This window comes from Myotis yumanensis, unplaced genomic scaffold (genome assembly GCF_028538775.1).
Source record: "Myotis yumanensis isolate MYYU_CA2020_CCGP unplaced genomic scaffold, mMyoYum1.0.hap1 SCAF_13, whole genome shotgun sequence".
Classification (NCBI taxonomy): Eukaryota; Metazoa; Chordata; class Mammalia; order Chiroptera; family Vespertilionidae; genus Myotis; species Myotis yumanensis.
The window spans coordinates 22,873,680-22,900,926 of NW_027223764.1; the positions used below are offsets into that span (position 1 = coordinate 22,873,680).

A 27,247-nucleotide genomic window follows, 5' to 3' on the forward strand; every position below is an offset into this window, starting at 1 on the left:
TCTCTACTTCTATCTCTTTAAAAATATTTTCCTCTCTTATTCTGCCCTTCCTTTCCCTGCTCATGAGTGACTGAAATAAAGGGAAGGGCTATTTACTCTGTTACTTGGCTATTTTGTTCATCAAGGATGCTGTATAGGCTGAAATATAATGTAGAGAATTCTGATTCTTTGTAGCTTTTAAATGTGTTACACACCTAAACTTATGGAAAAGTTGTAAGAGTGACACAAAGAATTCCCACGTACCCTTGGCCCAGTTTCACCAAGTATAGAAATCTGAATGCATAAAGCTTATATTGTGTTCATTATTCACACTGTGAAAGAATGCTTCCCTTTAAAAAATGATTTACTGTAGTGTGTGTGTGTGTATGTTGGACTGCTCTAGGTACCTCACAGACCCATTTCCTCCTCCCACTCTCCTCTCGGATAAAGCGAAGTGTCTATTTTATCTTGGTTCTGTCTGAAATCTCTGCATTTCTTAAACTTTTGTGTGAGGTTGAGGGTGATGGTGTGGCTTTCTGATTCCTTTGGAAGGCTTTTATTTTAATATTATTTCTTCTGAGAGGGTAGATATTATTTCAAATCTGTAATCTGCATGGACCTTATAAAATAATTGACTATAACACCAGCTTTGAAATGATCTAAACGTATCCGACTTGCTGTAATACATTCATTTCTCTAGACATGTAGAGCTTATTATATATAAGAAGAGTATTAAATATATTTCACCCATTAGCAAAGGGTCAAGCGGCTTACTTTAAAACTTAATTTATTCTTCATTTAGAGCAGTGCCATCCACTAGAACTCTCTGCAGTGATACAAAGATTCCGTATCTGCACGGTTCAGTCTAGTAGCCACCAACCACTTGCAGCTCTGAGGCACGCTGAATGTGGTTAGTGTGACTGAGAAATGAAACTTTTATTTTTTTTATTGTATTTAGAATTTTAAATTTTATTTAATTTTAATTAATTTAAATAGCTTTTCCCTCTCCCCCCACCCCGGGCTAGTGGCTACTATATTGGACAGTGCTAATTTGGAGAATTACAGCTCAGATTTTGTTACTGCTATTGCCCTTTGAGGGGCTGATGTGTCAAATAATTAGGAGCAATTATAGCACTATGAGAAGACAGGGCTATAAAATCAGGAAAATTAGGAGCATGTAAAAACTCGGGGTCTTTCCGTTCTCAATGTCATTGCTAAGTCAAAACTAGAGACAGTTTTTCCACAGAGCACTGGAGGAAGATGCCCTGCTACACAGCCTGACTGCCGTGAGGGTCCTGCTGTTTTATCATGTTAAGGCCCCACCTGGACGGGCTCTTGTTTGAAGACAGCACAGGGGAGGACACTGGCCTGATGGGAGATGACGTCCCGGCAGCCAAGATGGGGGACCCAGCCGTAGTCAGAGAATGGGCTCTTCTGGAAGGGAGAGGGTTAGGCGGGCTTGTGATGGCATTCGCCTCTGTGAGCGGGAGAGACAAAAGAGACAATGACCCCCTTTCCCTCAGAATCAAAGACAACAAAGATGCTTCTGGATGTCTGAGCAAATCATACTCTATGCAGGCAATTTCTACACAAGGAGCATCAAAATATTCGGATGAATGAACTCATCTGGAGGGTTCTCAACCCTGGTACAGATGAGAACCATCTGGGGGAGGTTAAAAAGTATGCAGCTGTTCAGGTCCCAGCCACAGCGTCTGAATCAGTGGCTGGAGCGTGGACAGGGCATCAAGATACTTATTTATTTATTTATTTATTATTTTTATTGATTTCAGAGAGGAAGGGAGAGGGAGAGAGAGATAGAAACATCAATGATGAAAGAGAATCATCGATCGGCTGTCTCCTGCATGCCCCTTACTAGGGATCGAGTCCGCAACCCGGGCATGTGCCCTGACCAGGAATCGAAATCCGTGACGCTCAACCACTAAGCCACACCCGGCTGGGCCAGATATATTTTTTAAAAGCTCTATTTTCCAGCTGAGGTTGAGAATCACTGGTCTAGCCCATCAAATTGTATCCTGTATGGCTAATACTCCCTATCAATAATGGCAGGGTAAATGATGAGAATTTTCTTCCAAGTACACAGTGCTTGCAGAAATACCTCTAGGGTTCCATCATCTAGTTAAAACAAAGGTAAGTACATTTCACAAGATAAAGAGTTCTGCTAAGAATGCCCACCACACTTAAATTGCCATTTAAACCCAATGTGTATTTTTCTCATACAAAAATGTCAGCTGGGACTGTGCTGCTTTACCTGACTCCTCTTGCTCGTTAATGTCCTGAGGATCAGAGCCACTCCAGCTTCGACACTCTTTGTGCAGTTTGGCCTTTCGGGTGGCCATCTCATCGTCGGTGGCCTCTCCACTCTCACCCTGGGAACACAAAATGCACAGTGGTTCCCCTTCTGTGTTTCTCTTCCATCACTGCTTTAGTCTGGGCAGGTCCCTATTTTCTGAGGGACCCACCTTCAAGGCTGTCTCCCCCCTGGGGAAGCCAGTAAAGACCCACGTGAAGGCTGACCAAGTATTCACATGGAATATTATCCCATTTGTCCTTCACTATACAGCAGCACTCCTCAGGGGAGGGGGCCCATAAAAGGAGGCACGTGATCCCTGGAATCTCCACGTAGAGACAGAATCATAAAGCAGATAAAGTTCCACTTAGGCAGCAATAGCCTCCTATCTGCAACCCTGGGGAAAATATATCATCATGTTATAGTGATAATGTATATAATGAAATATGTAATAAATAATAATAAATATATTGTGATAAAAAGCGTAACATAAAATTCACCACCTTACCCATTTTAAGTGTGGGGACTATATGTGCCTTGTTGTGCAACAATCCCTAGAACTTTCTCACCTTGTAAAACTGAAACTCTATATCCATTAAACAACTCCCCTTCCCCCCCAGCTCCTGGCCACCACCATTCTACTTTCTGTTTCTAAGAGCCGGACCGTCCTTGGTACCTCATGTAAGTGGCTCCACACACTATTCGTCCTTTTGTGACTGGCTTCTTTTACTTAGGGTAATGTCCTCAAGGTGCACCCATGTTGTCGCATAGGAAAGAACTTTCTTCCTTTTTCAAAGTTGAATTATATTTCATTGTATGCCTACATCACCTTTTCTTCATCCTTCATTTGTGGATGAACATTTAGGTTGCTTCTCATAACACATTTAGCAGGTCCTCTGAGATCTTCATAATCTGATCCCCGTTCCTTCCTCGCCCTTCCTCGCCCAGAACAGAGCCCCTGCTCCAGCTTGGAGCATGAACTCAGAACTACATGTGCTTCCCTCAACAAGCCACATCTTTCATGCCTCTCTGTTGCCTCATCTGCCTGGGATGCGTTTCCCTGTGTTGTCTGTTTGGTAAACTCCTATACAACCTTCAAGACCCATATGTCAATTGCTCTGTGAAGTCTTTCCTGCCTGCCTCTCAGCCCTATATCCTCCTTCTCTCCACTCCTAAAGCACTTTGCAGGCGGCTTAACAATGACTAATTTAGATCTCACTGTGTTTGTTAACACATCTGTGTCCGTCTATGGACCCTGACTTTTTCCTGGTGTTGTTGACTCAGTTCCTAGCACTGGGTGTGGCCACCAGGAGGTGCTGGGTAGACCCTTGTACTTCATTTATTTGATGCCTATGTTGTCCCCAATCCAAACAGCCTAAGATCACTTATGGTGATATAGACCATGCAATGGTCCCAGATGATTGGGTCTGATGTTCAATAAACAAGTAACACTCTACCCTCATAAGGATTTTCTTCTTCTTCTTGGCAGTACCGATGCCCAGGGTGTTGTTCCTCTGCATGTTGGGCTTCTCGGCACTCTTTGCTGATGTCCCAGGGCTGGGGTTTCGAGTACTCCATCGTCTGCCACCAAACAACTCCACAGCGTGAGCCAAAGTTGGGCCTTCATACCGTCCATCCTCCTGTAGAAGAACCATATGCTGAACATAGACGGGAACAGCAAGCAATGGGGAAGTAAATACATGCATGGCTTCCAGGAAATTCCCAGGGATGGAGGAGCACAGGCAGCCACTGAGGAATAACAATCTGGCCACCCAAGTGGCTGTATTTTCTAATCCTCAGGACTCTGTGGGGGATTTCATCACATCCTCTGCAGTCCTGGTCACCTCCCTGCTGAGTTCCAGTGACGTGCTTTAATAGGGCCATGTTCAACTGGTATTAACAAAAATAATTTCCCTTCTTATTTTCCAAGGTTATATACAGAATTACCACTGCAAAAAATTCATTAAGACATATTTTGCAAATTAGGACTTTGGAGGACTTGGGTGTGTGTGAAATCTATTTAAGTAAAATCAATCCTTATTTTTTATTGTTTTACTCTAGGTATTTTCACATTGTTTGATGCTTGGGACAGTCTGATTTAAAGATAGGGTATGTGGCATACCTAAAATTCACTCTGGAGGGTTCTGAGGAACACCTCAAAGAGTTGGGCTGCCATCCTCCCAAGTGACTAATATCCGAGAATAGAGCGCCCAGGGACTCAGAACACCAGGCATATTATGATGCCGTGAGCAGCAAAAACACACTCGAAGGGCAGGCAGTGACCTACAGTAGCTGTTTCTCCTAAGGCAATGCCATATAACATGCAGTGAGCAGCAATAATTTATTTATTGAATTAAATATTAATAGTTCAATTGATAATGGTAAAAAATTCTCCCTATAAGTTAGGAAACCCAGTTAATAAAACTACAAAAAGTTGCATATGAATTAAAGATATTGATAGCTCACAGGTTGCATAAAAGGGCTCTTTTAAAAATACTTTCCAGTTACTACCTTTATTTTCTGCAAATGTTTAAGGCTAGTCCTCCTTTGTAGTTCCAAAGGAGTGGCTATAAATGGATTTTGCTTTGTAAATAATAAAGAGGCCTTGTGTGTGTGTGTGTGTGTGTGTGTGTGTGTGCCTGCTCCTTCTTCCTAATGTTCAATGACTGTCTGATTTTATGACTTGAGTTGTGACCTATCACTTCCTGTATCCTGTTCAGGATCCCAGGATGCTGAGCAAATTAGGTACTTGATGTGGGAAACTTTTGGTGCTCTCTTGTAGTGGATATCTGTGATTTATACCTGTCCATTAATCATTTCTCTTTTCTCTAACCATACCCCAATTTTACTTTATCCCTTATCCCCTGGATATAGTCAGGGTTTTAACATCCCTTGACCAATGGTTGACACAGGATCCAAAGAAACCCATCAGAACTTCCCTCCCTGGAAGAAGAATCTTGAATGCAGTGATGCGAGAATAAAAATGGCTGGAGATCATTCCACCTAGTGTAGGCTTGTTGAAGAAAGTCCCAGCTAACAGGTCCCTACAATTGGCTCCAAAGTAGCCAATGACCCAATTTCATTAATAGATTTTATCTACCTTACTGAATAGCATACTCCACATACAAAAGAAATTTTGTAAAAATTTTATCTATGGGTCTTAACTAATACATTTTCTAAAATTTAATAACTCCATTAAAATTTAAAACTCTGCAAAAGATACTATTAAGACAATTAGAAGACAAGCCACCGAATGGGAGAAAATATTTGCAAAAGAAACATCTGATAAAGGACTGCTATCCAAAATATACAAAGAAATCTTAACATTCAACAAGAAGAAGGCAATCAACCTGATTTAAAAAATGGGCCAAAGACCGTAACAGATACTTCAGCAAAGAAGACATACAGATGGCAAGTAAACATACCCAGAGTGAACACTAAGGTAAACTGTGGACTTTGGGTGATTATGATGTGTCAATGTAGGCTCATCCTTTGTAAGAAAATGTACCATTTTGGTGCCTGATGCTGACTATAGGGGAGCCTATGCATGCATGCTGGCGGGAGGTTTACGGAAAATCAATGTACCATTCTCTCAATTTTATTGTAAAACCAAAACTGCTCTAAAAAGGAAGTCTCTAATGAGAAATGTAATAGACCCAATTACCTTCTATGTATAAATGAGTTGCCTCTACTGCTTTGGCTTCTCTAAATCAGAACATCCCAAAATGGGCCAGACTTTAGTCTTAACGAAAATATCTTAGGCCTGAAAAAGGCAGGATTCCTTTGTTTAATCTTTAAAGGAGATGTCCTGGGATCTAAAATGTGGTTAGAATCTTTCTTTCATTTTATACAAAACAATAACCTTGTTTGGGATGGGTGAAGGATACACCTTCTATTTTTAATTTGGGAGGACTACTGTGATGAAAGCACATTATCAGTTTTAGAAAAAAGTTCAGGTGGAAGTTGAGGATCAGGAAATCGATTCCTTAAAAGATATTCATGCCCTAACTGGTTTGGCTCAGTGGATAGAGCATCAGCCTGCGGACTGAAAGGTCCCAGGTTCGATTTCGGTCAAGGGCATGTACCTTGGTTGCGGGCACATCCCCAGTAGGAGGTGTGCAGGAGGCAGCTGATCGATGTTTCTCTCTCATCGATGTTTCTAACTCTTTATCCTTCTCCCTTTCTCTCTGTAAAAAATCAATAAAATATATTTTTTTATAAAAAGATATTCATGCACTTTTACCTCTTAGCATATCTTTGCACATGATATATTGAAGACAGTTAAACTAATCTAATCCTTTGAATAAATCCTTATTTTTCTTGAAGATAGCCAGATTTGTTTCTGTTGCTTACTACCAAAGAAGTCTGTCTACCTGGTAATCCTATACTTAACCTTCTCAGCTTCCCAGAGATCTTTCCAAATACCCAGGATTATGGGTTCTTAGCTCTGCCCATGATAATCCTGAGCCCAAGTTTTTGATACTAGTTTTTCCTCTACACTTCACATCAAATCTCTGTATGGTTTACTTTCTTTTACTTTCCTGTATTCCTAGGCTTCATTACAAATGTCACTATTTCTTCTTGACTTTTTTTTAAAATAAATATATTTTATTGATTTTTTACAGAGAGTAAGAGAAAGGGATAGAGAGTTAGAAACATCAATGAGAGAGAAACATCGATCAGCTGCCTCCTGCACACTCCCTACTGGGGATGTGCCCGCAACCAAGGTACATGCCCTTGACCGGAATCGAACCCGGGACCCTTCAGTCCGCAGGCCGATGCTCTATCCACTGAGCCAAACTAGTCAGGGCAATTGACTTTTGTTTTATCTCCTGCTACTATTTCCATTAGATTAATTTACTAAAATTAAAATACTTTTATTTGAAGGTAACGTCGCATGCATTCATCACACAAGGGGACTCGAATGTTAGAAATATTATTTTCCATACAAGCTCTTCCCAAATTAGAGATAAAGAAATACTCTTGCAGGGCCCTTAAAAGAAGTTGGGAAGAACTCAAGACTTTTTTAAAAATAAATTTCTTTAACTTAAATATACATTTAAATAGGTTTCTTTTGTACTTAGGAATCCTCCGAGCCTTAAATGTGCTAAGCCTTATTATAAGTCACCCAGAGGGGCATTTGCATGCTGCCTATTTGACCTTTTGTTCTCCGAGTACCAAATTAGCATCATTTTGATGTTCCCTAAGATAGTCTGAGAACAAGTCTGTATAATAGGAAAATCGTTAGTTTGTTGACCAAGAAATCTCTGGTGTTTATTTCTAAGACATGTTGCCTTCCTTCCTAGGCAGTTCACGTAGAACAATGTTTTGAGGAAGAAAATCACCTATTTTCAGAAAAGACTGAGATATATGGAGTTGTTTTGCCTTTTCACTGTAACCACTTGGTTCCATGCAGGGAGGAGGGACCAGGGTTTGGTGGGGGAAGGGAGAGGTGTAGCCGGGTTTGCCGCTGATAGGACTGTCTGCTCCAGGTTACTTCCTGTGTCTTTGCTCTAGCAGCACCTCTTCCTTCTTCTCATAAGCTGTTAATGGTCTGAGCTGGTGCCTCTTTCAGTAGAAACTGAGAAACCAAGTACACTTTATGGGTTAATTCAGCTACTTTATGCTCTAAGCTTGGGAAGGAAACAAATGGAGCCAATAAATCACATAGGCTTTGTGCCTATGGTTGTAATTGAGCTCAAAGACTTCGGATAATTTATGGCCAGGTTGACTGGATTTCCATGATTCTATAAGGCTGCGGAATGATTTTAAGTAAAAATCAATATTCATAATCGCTCCTGAAGACCCTTCCTCCAAGCAGCTGACAGCATTGAAAGCTCCGTGTGGAGTAGATAGGAAGCAGGTATTCTGGTTCCCACTTTAGATGAATTAACTAAAACTGACTTTGTGCTGTGCAGCATTAGCATACCTGTGTATGTAGGCCTATGTGCTTATCAATTAATTAATCAAGTTACTTATTCAGGACATGATCTCTCTTCAGAGGTATTGCATGGGCACGAAGAAGCGGGAAAGCAGGAGAATTATATGCACCTCTCTTTACATCCCGCAGGGCAAATGTGTCTACTTGTCAGAAACATGTTAGAACTGTGGAAAGTACGTGAAATCAGTCGTTTTAGTACTTTAAGTCATAGTTCTACTTGTTCTGTGACACTAGTAAAAAAGTTAAGTCCCCCCCTCTTCTCCCAGAGATAGAAAAACATAAAAAAGAGCAACCGATTGCTTTGATACAGTTTGTTTGACAATGCTATCTACAGTGTCGCCTTGTAGCGGGGCCTGTGACTCAGTTTCCAGTCTCTGCCCAGCTTTCTCCACAAGCATGGTGTCTCTTCTCACCACCTCCTTCAGCCCAGTCCCACTGTCAGTCCTGAACACAGTGGGGGGTGTGACCGTATCTGATAATTTAGGGTTAATGAGAGACTCAGGTTTAGCAGCCGACTGTGAGGAACTACCTCCCAAGGCGGCTTGCACTGCGAACCTTGTTGGGAGGAACTCCACGTGAGTTATCCCACACTTGGGAAAGTTTCTGTTGACCTTAGAAGTTCTATAGTTAGAAATACAGTCAGTTAAATAACTTCCCAAGAGTCACGTAGCATATTAGGTGGTGGAGCAGGATTTGTATTCCCAAAGCGAAGGTTTCCAATCTATCAGTTAGTCCCTAATTAATAACAAAAGTGTTCAGATCACAATGCTTTCAATGGAAACTTTAAGGGAATATGCTTTTACCTTAACTGGTTTCTTTCCAGATGTGAGAGGTACAATGACCACAGTCACTATTTTCATACCAAATAATAATAGGATTTACTATGAGCCAATATCATTTATATATATGAATTTACATTATGCCTTTACACATATTAACTCAATGAAACCTTACAGCCACCCTATGAATAGGTATTGCTGTTATTCTCATTTTATAGATAAAGACTGAGCACAGAGAGGCTAAGTAAAAGCTGCCCACTAACACTCAGGTAGGAAGTGACTGAGCTGGGAGAATGAGCCCTGGTGGTCTAGTTGCCAAGATTTATACCTGGAGAATGATGCTATTGAGGAGAGAGGGAAGGTCACACCCCTTACCTGATAGAGGCTGACGTACTGTTTCCGCAGCCACTGCTGTCTTTGGTCAGGGAACTTCCTCATCTTTCTCACAGCTTTAGTGAGTTCCAGCAATCCACTGAAGAGCATTTTAGCTGTGTGCTTTGGTGCCACAAAGTGCAGTAATCTATTGTCCGTGGTCTGAAGCCCATAGAGCAGTGTCACACCAGTCTCCGAGAGAAACATGCTACTCAGTTTGTTCTGAACACACACAGTGTGTATATCAATGCTAGGGTGCCCCATGTACACAGCCTTTACGGAAAACAAATCCAAGACCCCCTCCGCCAGGCCACTTAATCCAGCATTGCCCAGTAACGGGAATTTGCCAGGCTCGGACGTGGCAGTAGGCATACCAAGTTTTGCTTTTGCACTGGCTGGGGAGGCCGTGGTGGGCTTTGTCCAGGTCAAGGTGCTATTGTCAGGCTGAAGCTGGAGGAAGCAGCGGGCAGAGAGGTGCGTGTCCTGGTCATAGTGGATGACCGTGGCCCCCTGCAGCAGGAACTGGTGCACATCAGCTCGGATGGACAGCACGTACCATGGGATGAGCTCTATCCCGTGGTCAAAGGCCTTCTGTGGCTCTTCTAATCCATGAGGGTCCCATTCTTTGGGCTGCTCAAAGATGTCATTTTCTGTATCCAGTAAATCTCCAATTACAAACCTGATGGAAAGAGGTATGAATTTGGTCTGTCTCATAAGCAGAAGTGAGAACAACACAAAGCCTTTCACTGACACTGGACAGCATTTTTTATTCCACAATGAATTCAAATTAGCAGAGAAAACATAAAATGCTAAAAGTCACAGTAATTTTTTATAGCTATCCTTGTATTCTAAAACCTTACATATAGTGATATTATAAACACAGGGATAAAGAAAGAAATTACTAGATTAGTTATGTATTTTAATGTCAATAGCAATCATCATTATGTATTCATTTTCCCTTTTGTGTCAGGAACTGTGTTAAATATTCTTACATACATTTTTGCACTTGACCCTACTTTCGAAGTAAGGTTTCTTGCTATTTTTTTTTTTTAAATCCTACGAAGACACCTGAGGTTCAGAAGGGGTGGGTAACTCGCTCCAGGTTACCCAAGCTCAGAAGAGGCCTACCCGAGGCAGGATTCTGGTCTGTCTGACTCTTTGGCCTGGAACCTTCATCACTAGGTTCTTTTGCCTTCAATTTGATCATTAACAAGAGTCATGACCTGAATACAGCAGGGCTAACGTAGGCAAACCAATACTTAATAAGCTGGCCTGAGAAGAGCCTCTGTTAAAAATCAAACACAATTAGTTCAAAGACACTCGTTGGGAAATAGAGTCTTGGCGGCCAGAGGAGCAAAACAGGTCTCCTTGACACAACCTGAGATTCTCACTGGGTGTGTGTGCACACGCGCATGCACACAAAGGACTTGTCTGCTTAGAAAAGTTAGCATGTTTCCTTCCCTGAGTGAGGAACCTGTGTTTTTAGAGCAAGAAAAACCTGAGGGTGGAGAGGGGGGAAGGCAAGGGAGATCACTGCCTCCTTTCTATCTGGTCGCTTGGGTAGGAACATGCCCAAGAGAGATTCATTCTCTTCAAAGCATGAGGGATTGTTAGTAAGAGCGAGGTTTCTGCTGTTTGACCCGTACACGTTACAAGCAAAGGGGTGAGTAAAACTGAGAAGGAGTAGGTCCACACATGTCTGGGCAGGAATGTTCCCATCGTCCTGAGGCACTTGGGCAGCCACTGCCTCTTGGGGAAGCATGAGCAGCAGCAGCACTGGGCTTCTTGGACTCAGTCTAGATTCTGGTCCCCGAGCAAGATCCCAGTCCTGCTTCCAAATAGCAGGTCTTCCTCCTCGCCTCACATAGATAGATATTCTTAAAAAAAGGAAAGAAACCTATAGGAGATCTCACAAATCTGAAGGTGAGAATATCCTTTTCAGATTACTCACCCTGGAAACTACCCAAATGTCCAGCAATGATAAAATGGATAAATAAAATACGGCGTACTCATACAATGTAATTCTGCACAGCAATGAAAATAACACCCAACAGCTTAATTACGTGCAACAACATGGGCAAATCATAAGCAAGACACACAAGAAATAATACTGCATTTATATACATGTAAATTTCTAAATCAGGAAAAAATGTAGAAATGCATAATAGTGGTAAAATTATAAAGAAAAGCAGGATGTATTATCATAAAATTGATAGTATTGAATTTTTCTCTAGGGGGAGAAATTAGTGATATAATTAAGAAGGGAAATAAGGGGTTTATGGGAGCTGGTAATGTTTCCACTCTGGGTGGTAGTTATGCACATATTCACTTGATAATTATTCAAATACACCAGTTTTTAAGAAAATGTTAAATTTTGGAATAGTTTTAGATATGTAGAGAAATTGCAAAGAGAGTATATCTCTGCATCCACTTTACCCTATTATTAACATCTTATATTAAGGATGGTCTATTTGACACAATTCATAAACCAATACTGATACATTACTATTCACAACAGTTCATACTCTATTTAGATTTCCTTCATTTTTTACCCATGTCCTTTTTCTGTTCCAGGACTCCATCCAGGACACCACATTATATTTAGTTGTCCTGTTTCTTTAGACTCCTCTTAGACATGACGGTTTCTCAGCCTTTCCTTGCTTTTGATGATTTTGACAGTTTTGAGAGACACTGCTCAGGTATTTTGTAGAATGTCCCTCAATTAGAATTTGCCTAATATTTTTCTTATAAGTAGACTGGGGTCCGAGGTTCTGGGCAGGAAGCCCACAGAGAGAGTGCCATTCTCATCACGTCATATCCAGGGAACAGACTGTCAACATGACTTACCCCCGTTGATGCTGACCTGGGTGAGGGGGTGCTGGTCATGGGCTGTTTTTTATTTTAAAACCTCCTCTCTATACTGTCCTCTTTGGAAGGAAGTCACTAGGCGTAGCCCACGTGTAAGGAGTGAGGAGTTATGCACTACCTCCTACAGGGCAGAGTATCTAATAAGTTATTTGGAATTATCCCTTCTCCCCCATTTGTTTATTTATCACTTATAAATATGAACTCGTGCATATTTATTTAACACTTTAGGTTATAATCTAATGCTACTTTATTTTGCTCAAATTGGCCATTGGGAGCTTTTGCAGTCGGCTCTTGTGTACTTTTTAAAAAAACAGCCCATGACCAACACTCCCTCGGCCAGGTCAGTGTCCACGGGGGTAAGTCATGTTGACAGTTTGTTTTGTTGTTTTGCTAAGCACATCTCTACTTTCTGGCACAACAACATGTTCCTGGCTCATCTTGTGTGTTTCCAGCCCCCGTCTTAGAATCAGCCACTTCTCCAAGGAGCTTTGCTTTCTTCTCTTGAAGAAAGTTATTAGAAATCGAGATCTGGTTGCTATGAGCAAAAATACATTCTACTTTATGAACTTAATGTTCCATTTCCACATAAAAAGGTAAAGAAAGAAAGTCCTTTGTAGACACTTAGTTCCATCCTTATGAAATTGCTCTCAGTAACAATGGAAAACCAATACTTGTGTCCTCTTACATATACTATACTGATGCCCAGGCCCCCCACATATAGCATGTGATTAGGAACACACCCTCTAGAATCAGTCTATGTCTAAGGGTCAGCTCCACCACCTATTTGCTGTGTGACCTAGTCAAATCACTCAACTTCTCTGAGTCTCACTTTACCTATCAGTTACTGGCAAAAAGACAATACCCATTTCACAGATAAATGATGAAGTTCAAATAAAATAATGCTCATAAAGCACACAGCACAGCATCTGGCTCAGTGAAGTATACCACTATGATTAAGTATAGGAAGACAGAGGTTTCTTCCCTCCCACCTCTCCTTCCCCACTTCCGTTCCTGAGCCTAACCCGGCCCAGCTGTTCCTCTAGAGGGGCTTTCTTTAGACCACATCCAAGCCCTTTAATCTTTTTATTTCCTTTTTTGGAACCATTTCCACATTCTCCATGTCATCATTTTTGTTTTTGTTTTGTTTTGTTTTTAAAGTACAAAAAGGATTCAATTGGGAAGTGTTAGTACCCATGAAATACAACGTATGTTAAGCTGGACTTAAAATTTCTGATTTTCATTTAGCAAGAGAAATGGTGTTTCCCATATTTTGTTTAGTTTGAGTTCTGAACTAAATCAAGTATTTTCCAGCCAAAAAAACCAAACACACACACAAAAAACAAAAACCCCTTCAAGCATTAATTATGAAGAATAGTGTCTGGAAAGGAAAACTCTAAGCTTTTCTGGAGCCCATTTCTGCTGCTCAGAGATGGTGGGAGCTGGGAGAGGGTATAGACACCCTTTCTTGGAGTCAGTTCCTCCCCGCCCCCCCCCTCCCTTCCTTCCTTCCTTCCTTCTTTTCACCAAAGAACGAATGCTCAGTGTTAATATTCCATTACAAAGCATTCTTCCAGGGACCAGCGCCCAGATAAAACTGACAATTGTCTGTAAAGAAATAAGTTCCTTTCGAGAAGGAACCTAGCAGCTTTGTCTCTTAGTGGATTTTATGCACTTCTGTACCTGACCCTCTCAGGAGACACGTTTCTGTGGGTTTACAAAAAGGAATAAGGTGGAAGTTAAAGATTTATTTAGGAACCAAATAACATTAACTAAATGTCAAAGATGTGGTTTACCGGTAAAGAAACTACCTTGTCAAATAAGTCATATGTCTTGAGAGGACAATGGAGTAAAAAGAGAAGGAAAGTTTGTATCCCACCCCCGAGGGCTTCTGTAGCAGCCTCCAGTTAGAAACCATAAATTGATGGATAAACACTTTTCTAATGTTCCCTGATGAAAATATCCTATTAGGGGACAAGTGTATTTTCTTAATAACCCTTCATGACTTCCTACAAAGTTAATATGATTACATGAACATACTTCATCAGGTGATAAGCCTAAATTAATTTTGTAAGATCAGAGAAAATGTATACCTTTTCCAAAGGACTAACTATAGCTGCTCTCTAATAACATCTAGACTTTTAAGCTTGCTTCTGGCAAGTTCTTGCTTTTAATTAACCTAGCACTTTCCTCAACAACCGGCAGCTTCTAAATCTTATCTGGGTGGTGTGTGGACTTCTGAGCCTGTTAGCCTGAGGTTACATCCTGGCCCTGCTGGGCGAGAGATCATGAGGAAAATGCAGCTGCTGTGAGGATTAAATAATGTAACATATGTAAAATATTATGACAATGTTTCTTAAAAGTGGCTCTCAATAAATAATGCCATGTTAAATATTACTAATGTCATTATTGTCAGGATTGTATTTACAACGTCAGTATGAGGCTCTGGACCCAGAATGGATTCCCAAGTCCTGGAAACAGTGCCTGCTGGTCTGCTTTCAGTGACTTTATCTAACACCCCACGCCCGCCTCGTGTGTCCAGCGCTTCATTTCAGAGTCGCAGTCACTTGGGGTAAAGAAACTGTTCCTGGTACCGAGACACAGAGGTTACAATGTGAGCATTTCAACATGGCTTCACAGGTTTTGTAAAAGAAATATTTACATTTTTGAGCTTTTCTCCCTCCTCCTAAGAGTGCTTAGAAGCAGGATCTGGAAAATGGGAAGCGGAAGAGAAATGTTCTTAGGATGTAGAAGATAAAACCGTTAGGAAGAGAACAAGAGAATAAGCAGAAGGCTGGAAATAAAAATGTCATAAGAGGTGACAGGATTAGGTAAGAAATTTATCACTTGAAGGAACCCCCAGCAAAAGGAAAAGATGGTGAAGGCGAAGGGAAAGCTCAGAGGCTTGGTCTCTGAGGCTAAACCAAAGGTAACACTCCTGAAGGTATTTTAGAAAGGTGGACACGTTTAATTAACACCCTACCGCAAAACAAGTAAAGGTTGTTATAAAAAAAGAGCCATATGAAATACATTATTTTATCTATTCAGGGATGATATTTCCCTTACAGTAGGATTTAAGGAATGAATTTTTGCCAGATTTCAATATGAAGAAAAGGTTTTCCCAAACGTTTGTTTGATTTTTCTTACAAATATTGTGAAACTTGTGATAAATCATGACTCCATCTTCCCTCTGGCCATTAAGAATCTCAGAACAAAATTAAGTCACTATAAAGAATGTAGAGCATACACTTTTGTATTATTTCTCCCTAACTTATTTTCCTTAATATCTTCAATTATTTATATTTATTCTCATAGGCATCTACAAATTTTTGTGGAAGGAGGTAGATATATACATAGATACCTACACAGGTTAATAGAGGTTAAGACCTTAAATGGCTATGAGACGCTCCTTGGGTAGACATGTGCTTATTTGTAGGTGGTCCCCTAACACTGTATATGCTAACACATATATGATGATATATATATATATTGATATATATATATATATATATATATATAATATACAAACACACACATATATATACACACATATACATATACACATACACACATATATGTATAATACTAATGTCAACACACTGTTAGTGAGAAAACTTTCAAGTAATCTTTGAACTGAGATAAACTTAAAAGAAAGCTATCTGTGAGACATTTGAGCTTTAGGGCTGGAACACTGGTGAGGGCACTAACAGTTCATCTCTGAGCACCTGAGTCCTCTGTGGAGGAATGAGCAAGGAAGTGAGGTCTGGAAGGAGGCCCGAAGAAATTTGGAATATAGGTTTACCTCCTTAAAACATGATAGCATTAGGGGTTCAGATACAAAGCATTAATTTCTGTGTTCACCACTGAGTCTAAGTATCCAGTACTCCAATTCCAAATAAATTATTTTCTGAAAACACTGTCACTCTTCCCATCGTAGGCTCACGTACATACACAGACAACCGGGAAAGACTCTGCAAAATGAAAGCAATGGCTTATGAACACACACACACACACACACACACACATAAGGACCCTAAGACAATGGCAAGGTCTGACTCATGAGTACTGATTACAATAAAACTTTTGTGGCAAAGATGCCAACACCAGCAGACCTAACAGTTTTGGAGGAGGTGAAGGATTCATTTCTCCAGCTGGGCCAGGCTCTGCCATTTGAGATGGGCTTGACCGTGACTAAACGGCCTTGAAGAGAAGCAACGCATGCCCCCCCTGGTTTCTGGTCTTCCATTTGGTTGTGGGTAAGCACATCTGGCTAGATTGCAATGCCTGCTGAAAAATAGCAATTCCGACAACTAAAGAGTTGCAAAGCTGAGGTTGTCATCTCACAGAGCTGTGTTTCTGAAAGTGAGATCCGTGACCACCTGACTTAGAATCACTCAAAGGTTGGGGGAAGCTGCTAAAAATACTATCTAGGTCTCACTCTACCCCTACTAAAACACTATATTTCATTTAAAAATGTTAATACTCACCACTCCTGTGTTCCACTCAGTGATTATTAAAAACTATTTACATAGCAACTATGAAATAAACAAATGGGACCATGGTTCTAATCCTGAAATTTAATTGGTTGAATTTTTAGAGATAGCAGGGTAACTCTAGTTTCCTTTAGAGCAGCGGTTCTCAACCTGTGGGTCGCCACCCCTTTGGCAGTCAAACGATCCTTTCACAGGGGTCGCCTAAGACCATCCTGCATATCAGATATTTACATTACGATTCATAACAGTAGCAACATTACAGTTATGAAGTAGCAATGAAAATAATTTTATGGCTGGGTCACAACATGAGGAACTGTATTTAAAGGGCAAGAAGTTTGAGAATTACTGCTTTAGAGGGCTATCCGATAGCAAGAAATTAGATTATAAGCAGTAATTTTAGAACAAAGTAGCCAAATTAAAAAGAAAAATTCTTGCCCAGCGCGTATGGCTCAGTGGTTTAGCGTTGACCTATGAGCTAAGAGGTAACAGTTTGATTCCTAGTCAGGGCACATGCGTGGGTTGCAGGCTTGATCCCCAGTGTGGAGTGTGCAGGAGGCAGCCGATCAATGATTCTCTCTCACCATTGATATTTCTAACTCTCTCTCCTTCTTCCTTCCTCTCTGAAATCAATAAAAAAAATATTAAAAACATTCTAATTCAGAATTGGTAATGATGGGAGAGAAAGAAGCATTGCTTACTGATAAAGGTAGGTTTTCTTAGGCATCTACCTGAAACCAAACTGAAGTAGGAAGGAGCAATGAGCACCCTTCTTCCCGTTAAAATGCAAACTCACTGGCAGCGAGCTTTGTCCTTCAGGGAGTTTTTCCGAGAGCCGCTCCCCTCACTGGGGCTGTCCTCGTCCTCCGCCTCCAGACTGCGGCTGCAGCTCCTGATGATCTGAAAGATGCTGTTGACGGTGGACTCTTTTTCCGAATTCTTTAAGCCATTTTGTCCCACGCGTTGTAAAAAATTATCTTGTCCACTGTAGTCAGCTACAAACTATGGAAAAATATACCGAGAGATGGTTATTGCGATGTCATACAGTAGATCTAAATAATCTACGTGACTAGAGAAATGAAATCATAATAGTCATAAATAATGGTATTTGTGCCTATTTTATTGGGAAAAAACAAGAACCTCCAGGAAACACATTTTTTCCCCTTTCACCACATGAACTATCAAAACTTACTCTTGTTTTCACTAAGACAACTTTAGTCCCTCTAGGAACTAACACTGCACTTGGGATTGAAAACACAAAAAGCAATATTATTCCAAGGTTCCCTAGGGAGATTAGCCACTTCACCGCGGAAGGGCAGGGAGAATTGAGAAAAACCATGAAAAAGTATACTGTACTCCGGAACCAGGTAAAATCACTGAGCAAGGTGGCATTTGCTTTACTTCCCATGTGTCCTAAGGTGACACAGAGGCTTCCTGGGCGTGTTTGCACTCTTGTCCTCTGTGTCTTGATGGGAAGTTTCTCCCACCTCCGGCTGCAGTGGGGCCTTGAGATGTGGTGCTCCCTCCTTCTGAAGCACGAGGGGGCTGGTGTGGGTGCGGCCGGGGGACTTGCTTTCAGGATTCTCCTTCATTTCTTACACTTTCATTCCCCTTAAATAAGCCGAGAGATGGAGCCGACTGAGTTGCCTGTAACCGTCAGGGGCTGTCAGGTCTCCCTGATACCAGGAGACGCCTTTGTGACCAGGTGACATAGAAGAGGCTGACGTTTTAGAAGAGTCTTCCCACTGCCACTGAGAGGGAGTGCGTGTGTGTGCATGCGTGCGTGCGTGTGTGTGTGTAAAATCAGTGGGTACTGCCCCCATGGTGAGAATGACCCTTCCAGGTGTGTCTCACAACTGAATCGAGTTCCAGGACTCCTCAAAATTCTCCATGAAGTTATCCTCCCGTTTAGTCTCTCCTTTCATTTCTCCACCTAAAATAGGGAGGTTTCTTACCTTCGTCCAGTTTCTCAGTGTCCCTCCTCTCCAGTGCCCAATGACCCAAGGAAAAGCTCACATGGTCCTCTCCTCTCCGAGAGTCAGAAACAGGGAGCAATGGGCCTGGGACAAGTGAGGTGGCCATGGCCAGCAGCCTGGAGCCCATCTTCAGATGAGGCACCAGCTTTTCCATCGTCCCCCCCGCCCCCACCACAAAGAAAAAGAGGAAGGCACTGCTGACTTGCCCACATTCTTCTGCCGATTTGGAAAAGTTAATACTCTCACCTGACTTCCTTTATCCTCTGCATCCAGACATCCCCAACCAATGAGACAGAAGAAAACCCCATCAACCTTAAAAAAAAAATCAGAAAGCAATGCCCATTTCCACTGGTACCTTCACATTGTCCCATTAAAGCTAACTTAACCAGCCCTGGCTGGGTTGGTTCAGTGGATAGAGCGTTGGCCTGTGGACTGAAGGGTCCCAGGTTTGATTCCAGTCAGGGGCACATGCCGGGGTTGTGGGCTTGATCACCGGAAGGGGGTGTGCAGGAGGCAGTGGATCCATGATTCTCTCTCATCATGGATGTTTTTCTCTCTCTCCCTCTCTCTTCCCTTCTGAAATCAATTAAAAAAAAAAAAAAAAAGCTAACTTAACTATACTAAGCCCCAAACAGTGCCGGCTGGTGTTCTGTTCTCTGTGATCTGCACAGCAGTAACAACAGACCCCTGGGGTCACGGAGGCATCCCTCCTCACTGAAATGAGTGACAGCCAGGGACAGCAGTGAGACTCCGGATCTCGAGGACTGTGAAAGGCCTCACCTCTAGAGTTTCCTCCTGGGAATTGTATCTGGGGCAGAGCTTCACGAGGCCGGAGGCGCCGTCCAGCACTTCGCAGAGCTCCTTCAGAAACACCCCGCAGAACGGGACCACCCTGCAGCCCGGGATGTGCAGCGCCCGCGTCACCACCTTCCTGTACTCGCAGGAGGATTCGTGCTGAGCCATGGCATCCTTCAGACTCCTCATGGTCTCCAGGTCAGACTGGTCCATGAACTGCCACATTTTTAAAACTTTTCTTGACCTATTTGCAAGTAAATGACACATTTTTTTCAGACGGAAGGAGAAATAATATGGTTTACAGTACATAGCCTAAATTCTATATAGATTCATTCTTTTTCTCTCTGTTTTGATATTTATTTAGGATCCATATCTCTATCTACTCCCCAAATGATGTCTAATATTACTTTTATAAATTGAAACACAAAATGAGACAGGACCGATACAAATGAAAACCCATGTGGAAGGCGTCAGTTTGGAAGGTGGGCACTGAACTTAGGCGGGAGCTTCCCTAGCAGTGATGCCCAGAGGGAAACCTCTGGGGAACAGTGTTTACACGAGTATTGATGGAGGGTTGCCTGCAGGAAATGTGTCATCCACTCCTCTTGATCCTTTCAATGTGACCCTTGGATTCGACAGTCCCTCACCGGTGCACGTGAGGCCTGCTTCAGCCTCTTTGCTTTTACTGACTCCAGCTTTGACATCAAGCCACTGGCCCATCCTGAGGGACATTACCTTGAAGTATTATTTGCATAAAAGGATGTTACATGGGACTTTCCTATTTTGAAATTGCTGCTAAGGAGAGGTTCCAGGTTGTCACTGAAACTGCTCTGCACCCCAGTGGTCTTGTACCCACCACCAGCCATGACTGCATCTGGTCGGCTGGGTAGGGAATACTATCAGTGTTACGGGGAAAGGGGACATCACCCGAAGTTTGGGGGCTTCAAGTGGACTCTTTGGAGAGGTGGACCTGTGTCCTGGGTAGTTTGTGGATCACACAGACTGGTGTGTGACTCTTGCCTGGGAAAGTCTGACAAGAGAAGCTGCCATGTGAGGGAGAAGGTTCCAGTGGGTGTGTCATGCGTTTGCAAAGTCTGAGAGTGTTTCCTGTGAGTCCGGAGTGGACACTGTGCCAGGCAGTTGGCCCTGCACTATCTTAAAAGGTCCGCCTGCCAAATGAGGTGACTCTAGAGGAAAGTCTGGGAGGGCAGGGCCTCCGGAGCTGGACCCTGGGGACTGAGGGTGCACTGCCTCTTGCCAGGCAATGGTGCCATGGGAGGTGGAGGATGTTAGGGGCGTAACTAGAAAAAAAACCCCAAATCACCCCATACAGCTCTCTCTATGGGAACACCGAGGACAGATTACAGCTGTTCCGGCCCAGTAAGACTCCTCCTTCCTCTACCCTGCTTCCTTCTCTGCTCTCCTGTCCACCTTTCCTGCAGGACCCTGAGGTGGAGGGAGGGAGAGAAAAGATATACCATTCCTTTTCATCCTACTGCAGCTTCCTGAGACTGGTTGGGCTGCAAAATGTGGAAAAAGGGAGAAGCTTTAAATTAACTGAGAGGCTGCAATTTTTATTTATATCAAATTGGATTGAAAATTCATTATGTAATATATAAAGTATTTGAAAGAATAAATATAATGTGACAAACACCCATGTACCAACCTCTTGGTTTAAAAAACAAAACATTAATAATACGGTTGAGTCCTGGCCAACATTGCTAAGTGGTTAGAGCGTCAGCCCGAAATCCGAAGGGTCACAGGTTCGATTCCAGTCAAGGGCACATATGGGTTGCAGGTTCCCCACCCGTCAGAGCAAGTGTGGGAGGCAACCAATTGCTGTGTGTCTCTCACATCAATGTTTCTTTCTCTCTCTCTCTCTCTCCTCTCCACCTTCCCCCTCCCACTCTCTCTAAAATCAATCCAAAAAATATCCTCCAGTGAGGATTAACAACAACAACAATACGGCTGAGGCCCCAGTGGATTTCTCCATTGAGGACATGCTCCCCCCCTCCCCCACCAAAGGGGACCACAGCTGTGACTGCAGTGATCTCATTCCCTAACAGGTCTTTTACTTCCACAACATGCGTATATATCATTAAGCAGTTTGTAGAATTGTCTGTTTCGTAAACTGCATATAAATGGTGTCACACTGTACACCCTTAGACAACCTGCTTTTTTTGCAGGGATTCATTCACACTCATGAGCATAGGTGAAGGAGACAGCTCATTAACCACACCAGTGGCTGGGAAAGTGACAGGCTCTCCCACGGTGTAATCCAAGCCAAGGGAGGGAGGGCCAGCTAGCAGGTTTGAAACACAGTGAGGTCAGGAAAATAAAAGTTTTTCCGATTTCACCCCATTAAGTCCAGCTAGTCCTACAACTGGTTTCTTATAGGCTGGTGAAAATCTATTTTGGGGCATGAAAAGGAGGTATAAATAAACGAAGTGAATAAATGAATGAGACATGGTTCTCATTACTTGATCATCCTTTCTGTAACAGAGTAGTCAAACCTCAGCAAAGGTCAATGTTTTTTTTGTTTTTGTTTTTTTTGTTAGATTGAGAATTGACACTATTTTAAAACTTTTATTTCTTTTTTTTGATTATAAAGGTACTAGAGCAGTGGTTCTCAACCTTCTGGCCCTTTAAATACAGTTCCTCATGTTGTGACCCAACCATAAAATTTTTTTTGTTGCTACTTCATAACTGTAATGTTGCTACTGTTATGAGTCGTAATGTAAATATCTGATATGCAGGATGGTCTTAGGCGACCCCTGTGAAAGGGTTGTTCAACCGCAAAGGGGTTTCGACCCACAGGTTGAGAACCGCTGTACTAGAGGATCATTGTAGAAAATCTGGAAAATACCAAAAATATAGGAAATCTACCCAAAGATCTACCATCCACATACAACATTAGGTATTTTTCCTTCTAGTATTTATTCTATTTGTGTCTGCCTGGTATAAATATTTTATAAACTTTGATGTATAAATATTGCGGAGGTTATTACATATAGCTTTGTTCCCATATTTTTGTGTATTATATGTTACTTGTTTTCCAATGATATTGAAAAATTGTCATAAACATTAATTTTGGTGGCTAAATAACATTCCGGTGTATGGATGTATCCTATTAGTTACTTCATTTTTTTCTGTTCATTTGGGTTATTTTAAACCGACACCACGACTGAATAAGTATTGTTATATGTAAATCTTTGTATTTCTAATTGTTTCCTTAAAATAGCTGAGAATTTAGTTTGAGGAAACAAAATGTACAATTAGAAAACCAAAATCATTTAACAATAAGGCTGCTCTCTCTTTCCATCCAATTGCTTTAAAAAAACTTTAGTTATCTTGATGCAGTTCAATTACTTATAATCTAAATATTTTCAAGCCTGAAGGCACGATCACTAGCTCTACCTCTACCATCATTCTATCATAAGAACATCTAGCAACTTATCTCCTGTATCTGACATAAAAGAACAAAGGAATCCCTCAAGATCAGTGGGTACCTGATGGAATGATTTGTATTGATTGCCACTACCGACTGCCTGTTTTGGGTACATGTGGTTACCAGGGTAGTTAATTCAGTGCCATTCAGCTCGTAAGAGGAAAATGTGCCCAGACAGCCGTATTCCCCACTGCACATACCTGAGGCCGGCCAAGAACTCCATGACAGTGTTGTAGTTGCCCATGTTCCAGCAGCATTTGGCCACATGCACCAAATATGAGAAGACTTCCCGCTTCTCCTCCATGGAGCCGGCTGTGAGGATCAGCCACGTCACCCAGGAGCTCACCTGGAAAGTGCAGAGAGGGGCACTGACTGAAACTATGTCCTGGAAGCTTGACAAATACATATTTTTTTTCACAAAAAAACTGTTTTTCTAATACTCTTAGTATTAGGTAATGAAGGATCCAGCCAAGGGACTAAGGTGACACTGTCACTGACTCTCCGTCACAGCTTTGCAATGGGAAAGTCATGTAGTTTTTATCTTCATTTTAAAAATCAGTAGGCTGGCCCTGGCTGATGTTGCTAAGTGGTTAGAGCACCGTCCTGCATACAGAAGGGTCTCAAGTTGGATTCCCGGTCAAGGTCATGTACCTGGGTTGCAGGTTTTAACCCCAGTCCGGACAGGCGCAGGAGGCAACTGGTTGATGTGTTTCTCTCACATTGATGTCTCTATTTCTTTCTCCCCCCTGCTCCATTCTCTCTAAAAATCAATGGAGAAAATATCCTCGGGTGATGATGAACAAAAAAATAAAAATAAATAAAAGGAGGCTGAAAGGCAAATCATAAAATCCCTCTTGATCTATACAATTCCATGAAACTATACAAAAATAAGGCCAAAGGATAATGATTTAAATATATTTGACCAAAGGACAGCAAGATTAAATGCAATCAGTGCACTTAGCCCATCCATGAAAGATACTTATCAGTAGTAAAATACATAATATCAAGTGAAAAACTATATTTTTTGAGCTATCTTCTACAAATGTATTATCTATTATGCTCCCCAAATGACTAAGCAAAATTGAGAAGAACAAATACTTATATAGCACTTACGATGTACCAGGAATTGTGCTAAGCACTTTACATGACTCATTTATCTCTCACAACAATCCTAAGAGTCAGGGGCTACTATTATCCTCACTTTATAGAAGAGAAAACTGAGGGACAGAGGCCTATGAGACTTGCCCAAGGTCTCCAACCAAAAGGTGGCAAATCCTGAATTTGAACTTAGGTGTGTGCCCCAGAGGTGACACTAATTACCCACTTACTAAATGCCTGATGTGTATACGCAAACGCTAATGTTCTCTAGCTCTGGGCTTACATTTATTTTAATGTGATTTGACTTTTCTACGCAGATTGGAGTATGATATTTAAGAATAACTGAGTACTAAGATCCCCTTTACGATATGCAGCCTCACAATCCTCTGCTTAGTCTCTAAGATTATTTTTCTGCTACTTATACTTTGGTGCTTGGACACTAGCATTCACTTAAGTTGCTTTCTTCATCCTGGCTTATGTCTGGGCTTATAAGCTCAGTTTTTAACAAGCAGAAGCTCTGATCTTAACTCCACATGGACCATTAGTTGCACTTGGTTCAAAAACAGTGTTGAAACATGGGTGGGGTGGCGGGGGGGGGGGGGGGGGCGGGGGACGGAGCGGGGGAGGAGACACTTGCTTCCCTGGCCTGAGTGAGAGTGAGGCGTGAACAGAGTTGATGGTGACTCATGACAATGGCAGGAAAGAGAGTTCTGTATGCACTCCTGTAAAATGAGAGGAATGTATGCACTGCCATAAAGTGATAGGAATGAATGGCATTTATTGCTGGCAGCCACAACAGAGGGCAGTCCAATCCCATTTTCCAGGTCAGGAATCTATGGCTCATGGGAGAAGTGACTTTCTGAGGTCACAATTCTTGTTGATGTCAAAACTAGGACTCCCAGTTGGGTGCTCTTTCATCTGATGAAGGGTGACAGTTTCCATGTGGCATTGGTTAGGTCCATCTAAGCCCTCAGTAAGAGGACAGAACTGGAAAAAAAAGAAGATATCGAGAAGAGTACCACACACACACACAAAAAAGGTTAAAGAACAAAACAGACCGGAAGAGATTGATGCTGAACACCCTTTTCTTCTCCCTCCTCAGGAACATGTAGAGAAATAATAGCAACATGGCGCTGCAGTGATAAAACAGCGCCACAGTCTGGTAGCAGCCAGGAGCACTGCTGTGATACCTGCCTCCTCCCGGCCCAGCCGGCCCAGCCGAGAGGGCTCTGAGCATGCTCCTCTGCTCTCTACCTGTCTGGACTTCGCTGGGTCCTCATGCAACATCAGGAGAGATCAGGCATCAAAACCCCTAGGATGAGCTCTGGTCCTGTTCACCCTGCAAGGACTTCTGAGTCTCCTGGGGAAAAGATAACCATTTATTCCAATCTCTCAGGGCTGCTTGGAGCACAAAGGATCTCCCTCTGGGATTTGCAGAGCCAACCCCTTCCCTGTAGCTAAATAAGCCCTTGCTCACCATTTCCAAGCCTTGTCCCTTCACCTGGTTACCAAATTAAAAGTCACCTTTGTGAAACCCTGGCTCTCCAGAGCACGAAATTATTTTGCTGATAGAGACTGAGTATCTTTGGTGCTTCTGTCCAATTCTTCCTGTAGCGTGATTTGTGTCTGATAAGCCCTATCCTGCTGTGGGAATTCCCCAGAAAACACTTAGAATCACAAGATCATTGACTCTTTGAGCTAGAAATTCAAACCTGTCACCTTACAAATAAAAATGAAATCATAGAAGTTAAAATGGTTCCTCAAGGACATCCAATGGATTAGTTTTTGAGGCCTTTGGCTATATCTTTCTGTAGCTTTAGCTCCATTGTATTGTTGAAATTGATGTCAAATCATGTCTCTGGAAAGTCGTGGTTCTTTCAGGCTATTCTGGTGATTCATTAGCCCAGTGGTCTGAAAGGGTTAACTCCTCTTTCTCTGGAGAGTCCTGCTTCATGGAGCAGGGACCAGCACGTGGTTTGTGCCTCAGTCCTGATCAAGCATCCAGATTTATTTCCTATCAGTCAAATGATTTTCCATATACTTTCCCACAATGCTAGGAAAAAAATAGAGATACCGTATTTCACATGGAAACCTAATTTAAACCAACTGTTCCATCTCCGAGTGTGAGTCCCTAGGGTCTGGTTGTTGAGATTATGTAAGCACTGTTATCATAAACACACACACACACACACACACACACACACACACACACACACACACCAACATCTGCTTACAGACTTCAGGGACAATTCTTATTGTGGCCTAATGCATTCACAACTTCACAGGCATTAACTGATAGGAATGCCATCACTGATTATAAAAAATAAACGACACAATAAGGAAACAAGGATTTGGCGACCACTGTAAAATGTTGCCCAAAGCATAAACAGTGGCTACGTTTACTAAGTGGAAAATGTGATGTGTTGCCAATGCAGAGTAATTTCCAGGACATAAATCACACAGGAAAACACACAAGTCGCCTACGTATAAAGTACTACAACTCAAGCATAGGGAGCATCTCTGAGTGGAAAGGTGTCAAATGTGGCAAATTATTTGGCCTCATTTCCATGGTCAGCACAGAACAAAGAGCGAATCTGGGCCTCCGCCCAATTCTGTTCGCGTTCCTCCCAGAGGCTCTGAGTTCCCTTTGATGACCCTGGTCCCTTGGTACATGCCCATAACTCCTCCACAGTTGCTCCTCTCCAGATGTTTTCTTTCTTCCTGCTCTTGCCTTTCTCAGTCCTCTCAGGCCCAGCCAAACCGAACAGCTTGCTTTCTCTTCTCACATCAAATACCTTATTGGCATCACACGAGCTTAGCTTGGAAGGAATGTTCTTGCTCCATTCAAAACGACCTCTCCTGGCCTACCATGTCCTTACCTTGGCCCACCAGGCCCCTGTCCGTTCTCCAACCTCACCCAGCTCTCCCCCACACCTTGCTTTTAGGAAGGTGACCAAGGACATTTTCCATCTCAGGGATCTTGCACTGGTCCTTCCTTCCAGAAGAAGGCTTACCCTCCTACACCACCCTCCTGCCAATTTAACTAACACCTACTTATCCTTTAGGCAGAAATGTCCTTAGACCAGCCATGGGCAAACTACGGCCGGCGGGCCGGATCCGGCCCGTTTGAAATGAATAAAACTAAAAAAAAAAAAAAGACCGTACCCTTTTATGTAATGATGTTTACTTTGAATTT

At 42.2% G+C, this 27,247-nt stretch overlaps 1 protein-coding gene across 4 annotated transcripts in view; it reads right to left on the reverse strand.

Moving 5' to 3' along the window:
- Positions 1-27,247, reverse strand: part of PLCE1 (phospholipase C epsilon 1) — a 294,253-nt gene that overhangs the window by 58,365 nt on the left and 208,641 nt on the right. For 2 of the 4 annotated variants that reach the window (XM_070432674.1, XM_070432673.1), the window contains exons 5-11: positions 23,154-23,299; positions 19,491-19,749; positions 17,531-17,736; positions 9,383-10,058; positions 3,745-3,927; positions 2,249-2,366; positions 1,348-1,456 (exon numbers count right to left, since the gene is read on the reverse strand). In XM_070432674.1, coding sequence (XP_070288775.1) covers positions 1,348-1,456; positions 2,249-2,366; positions 3,745-3,927; positions 9,383-10,058; positions 17,531-17,736; positions 19,491-19,749; positions 23,154-23,299 — 1,697 coding nt within the window. Of the gene's footprint in view, positions 1-1,302; positions 1,457-2,248; positions 2,367-3,744; positions 3,928-9,382; positions 10,059-17,530; positions 17,737-19,490; positions 19,750-23,153; positions 23,300-27,247 lie in introns of all 4 variants that reach the window. The other 2 variants (XM_070432671.1, XM_070432670.1) reach the window with 1 other exon arrangement.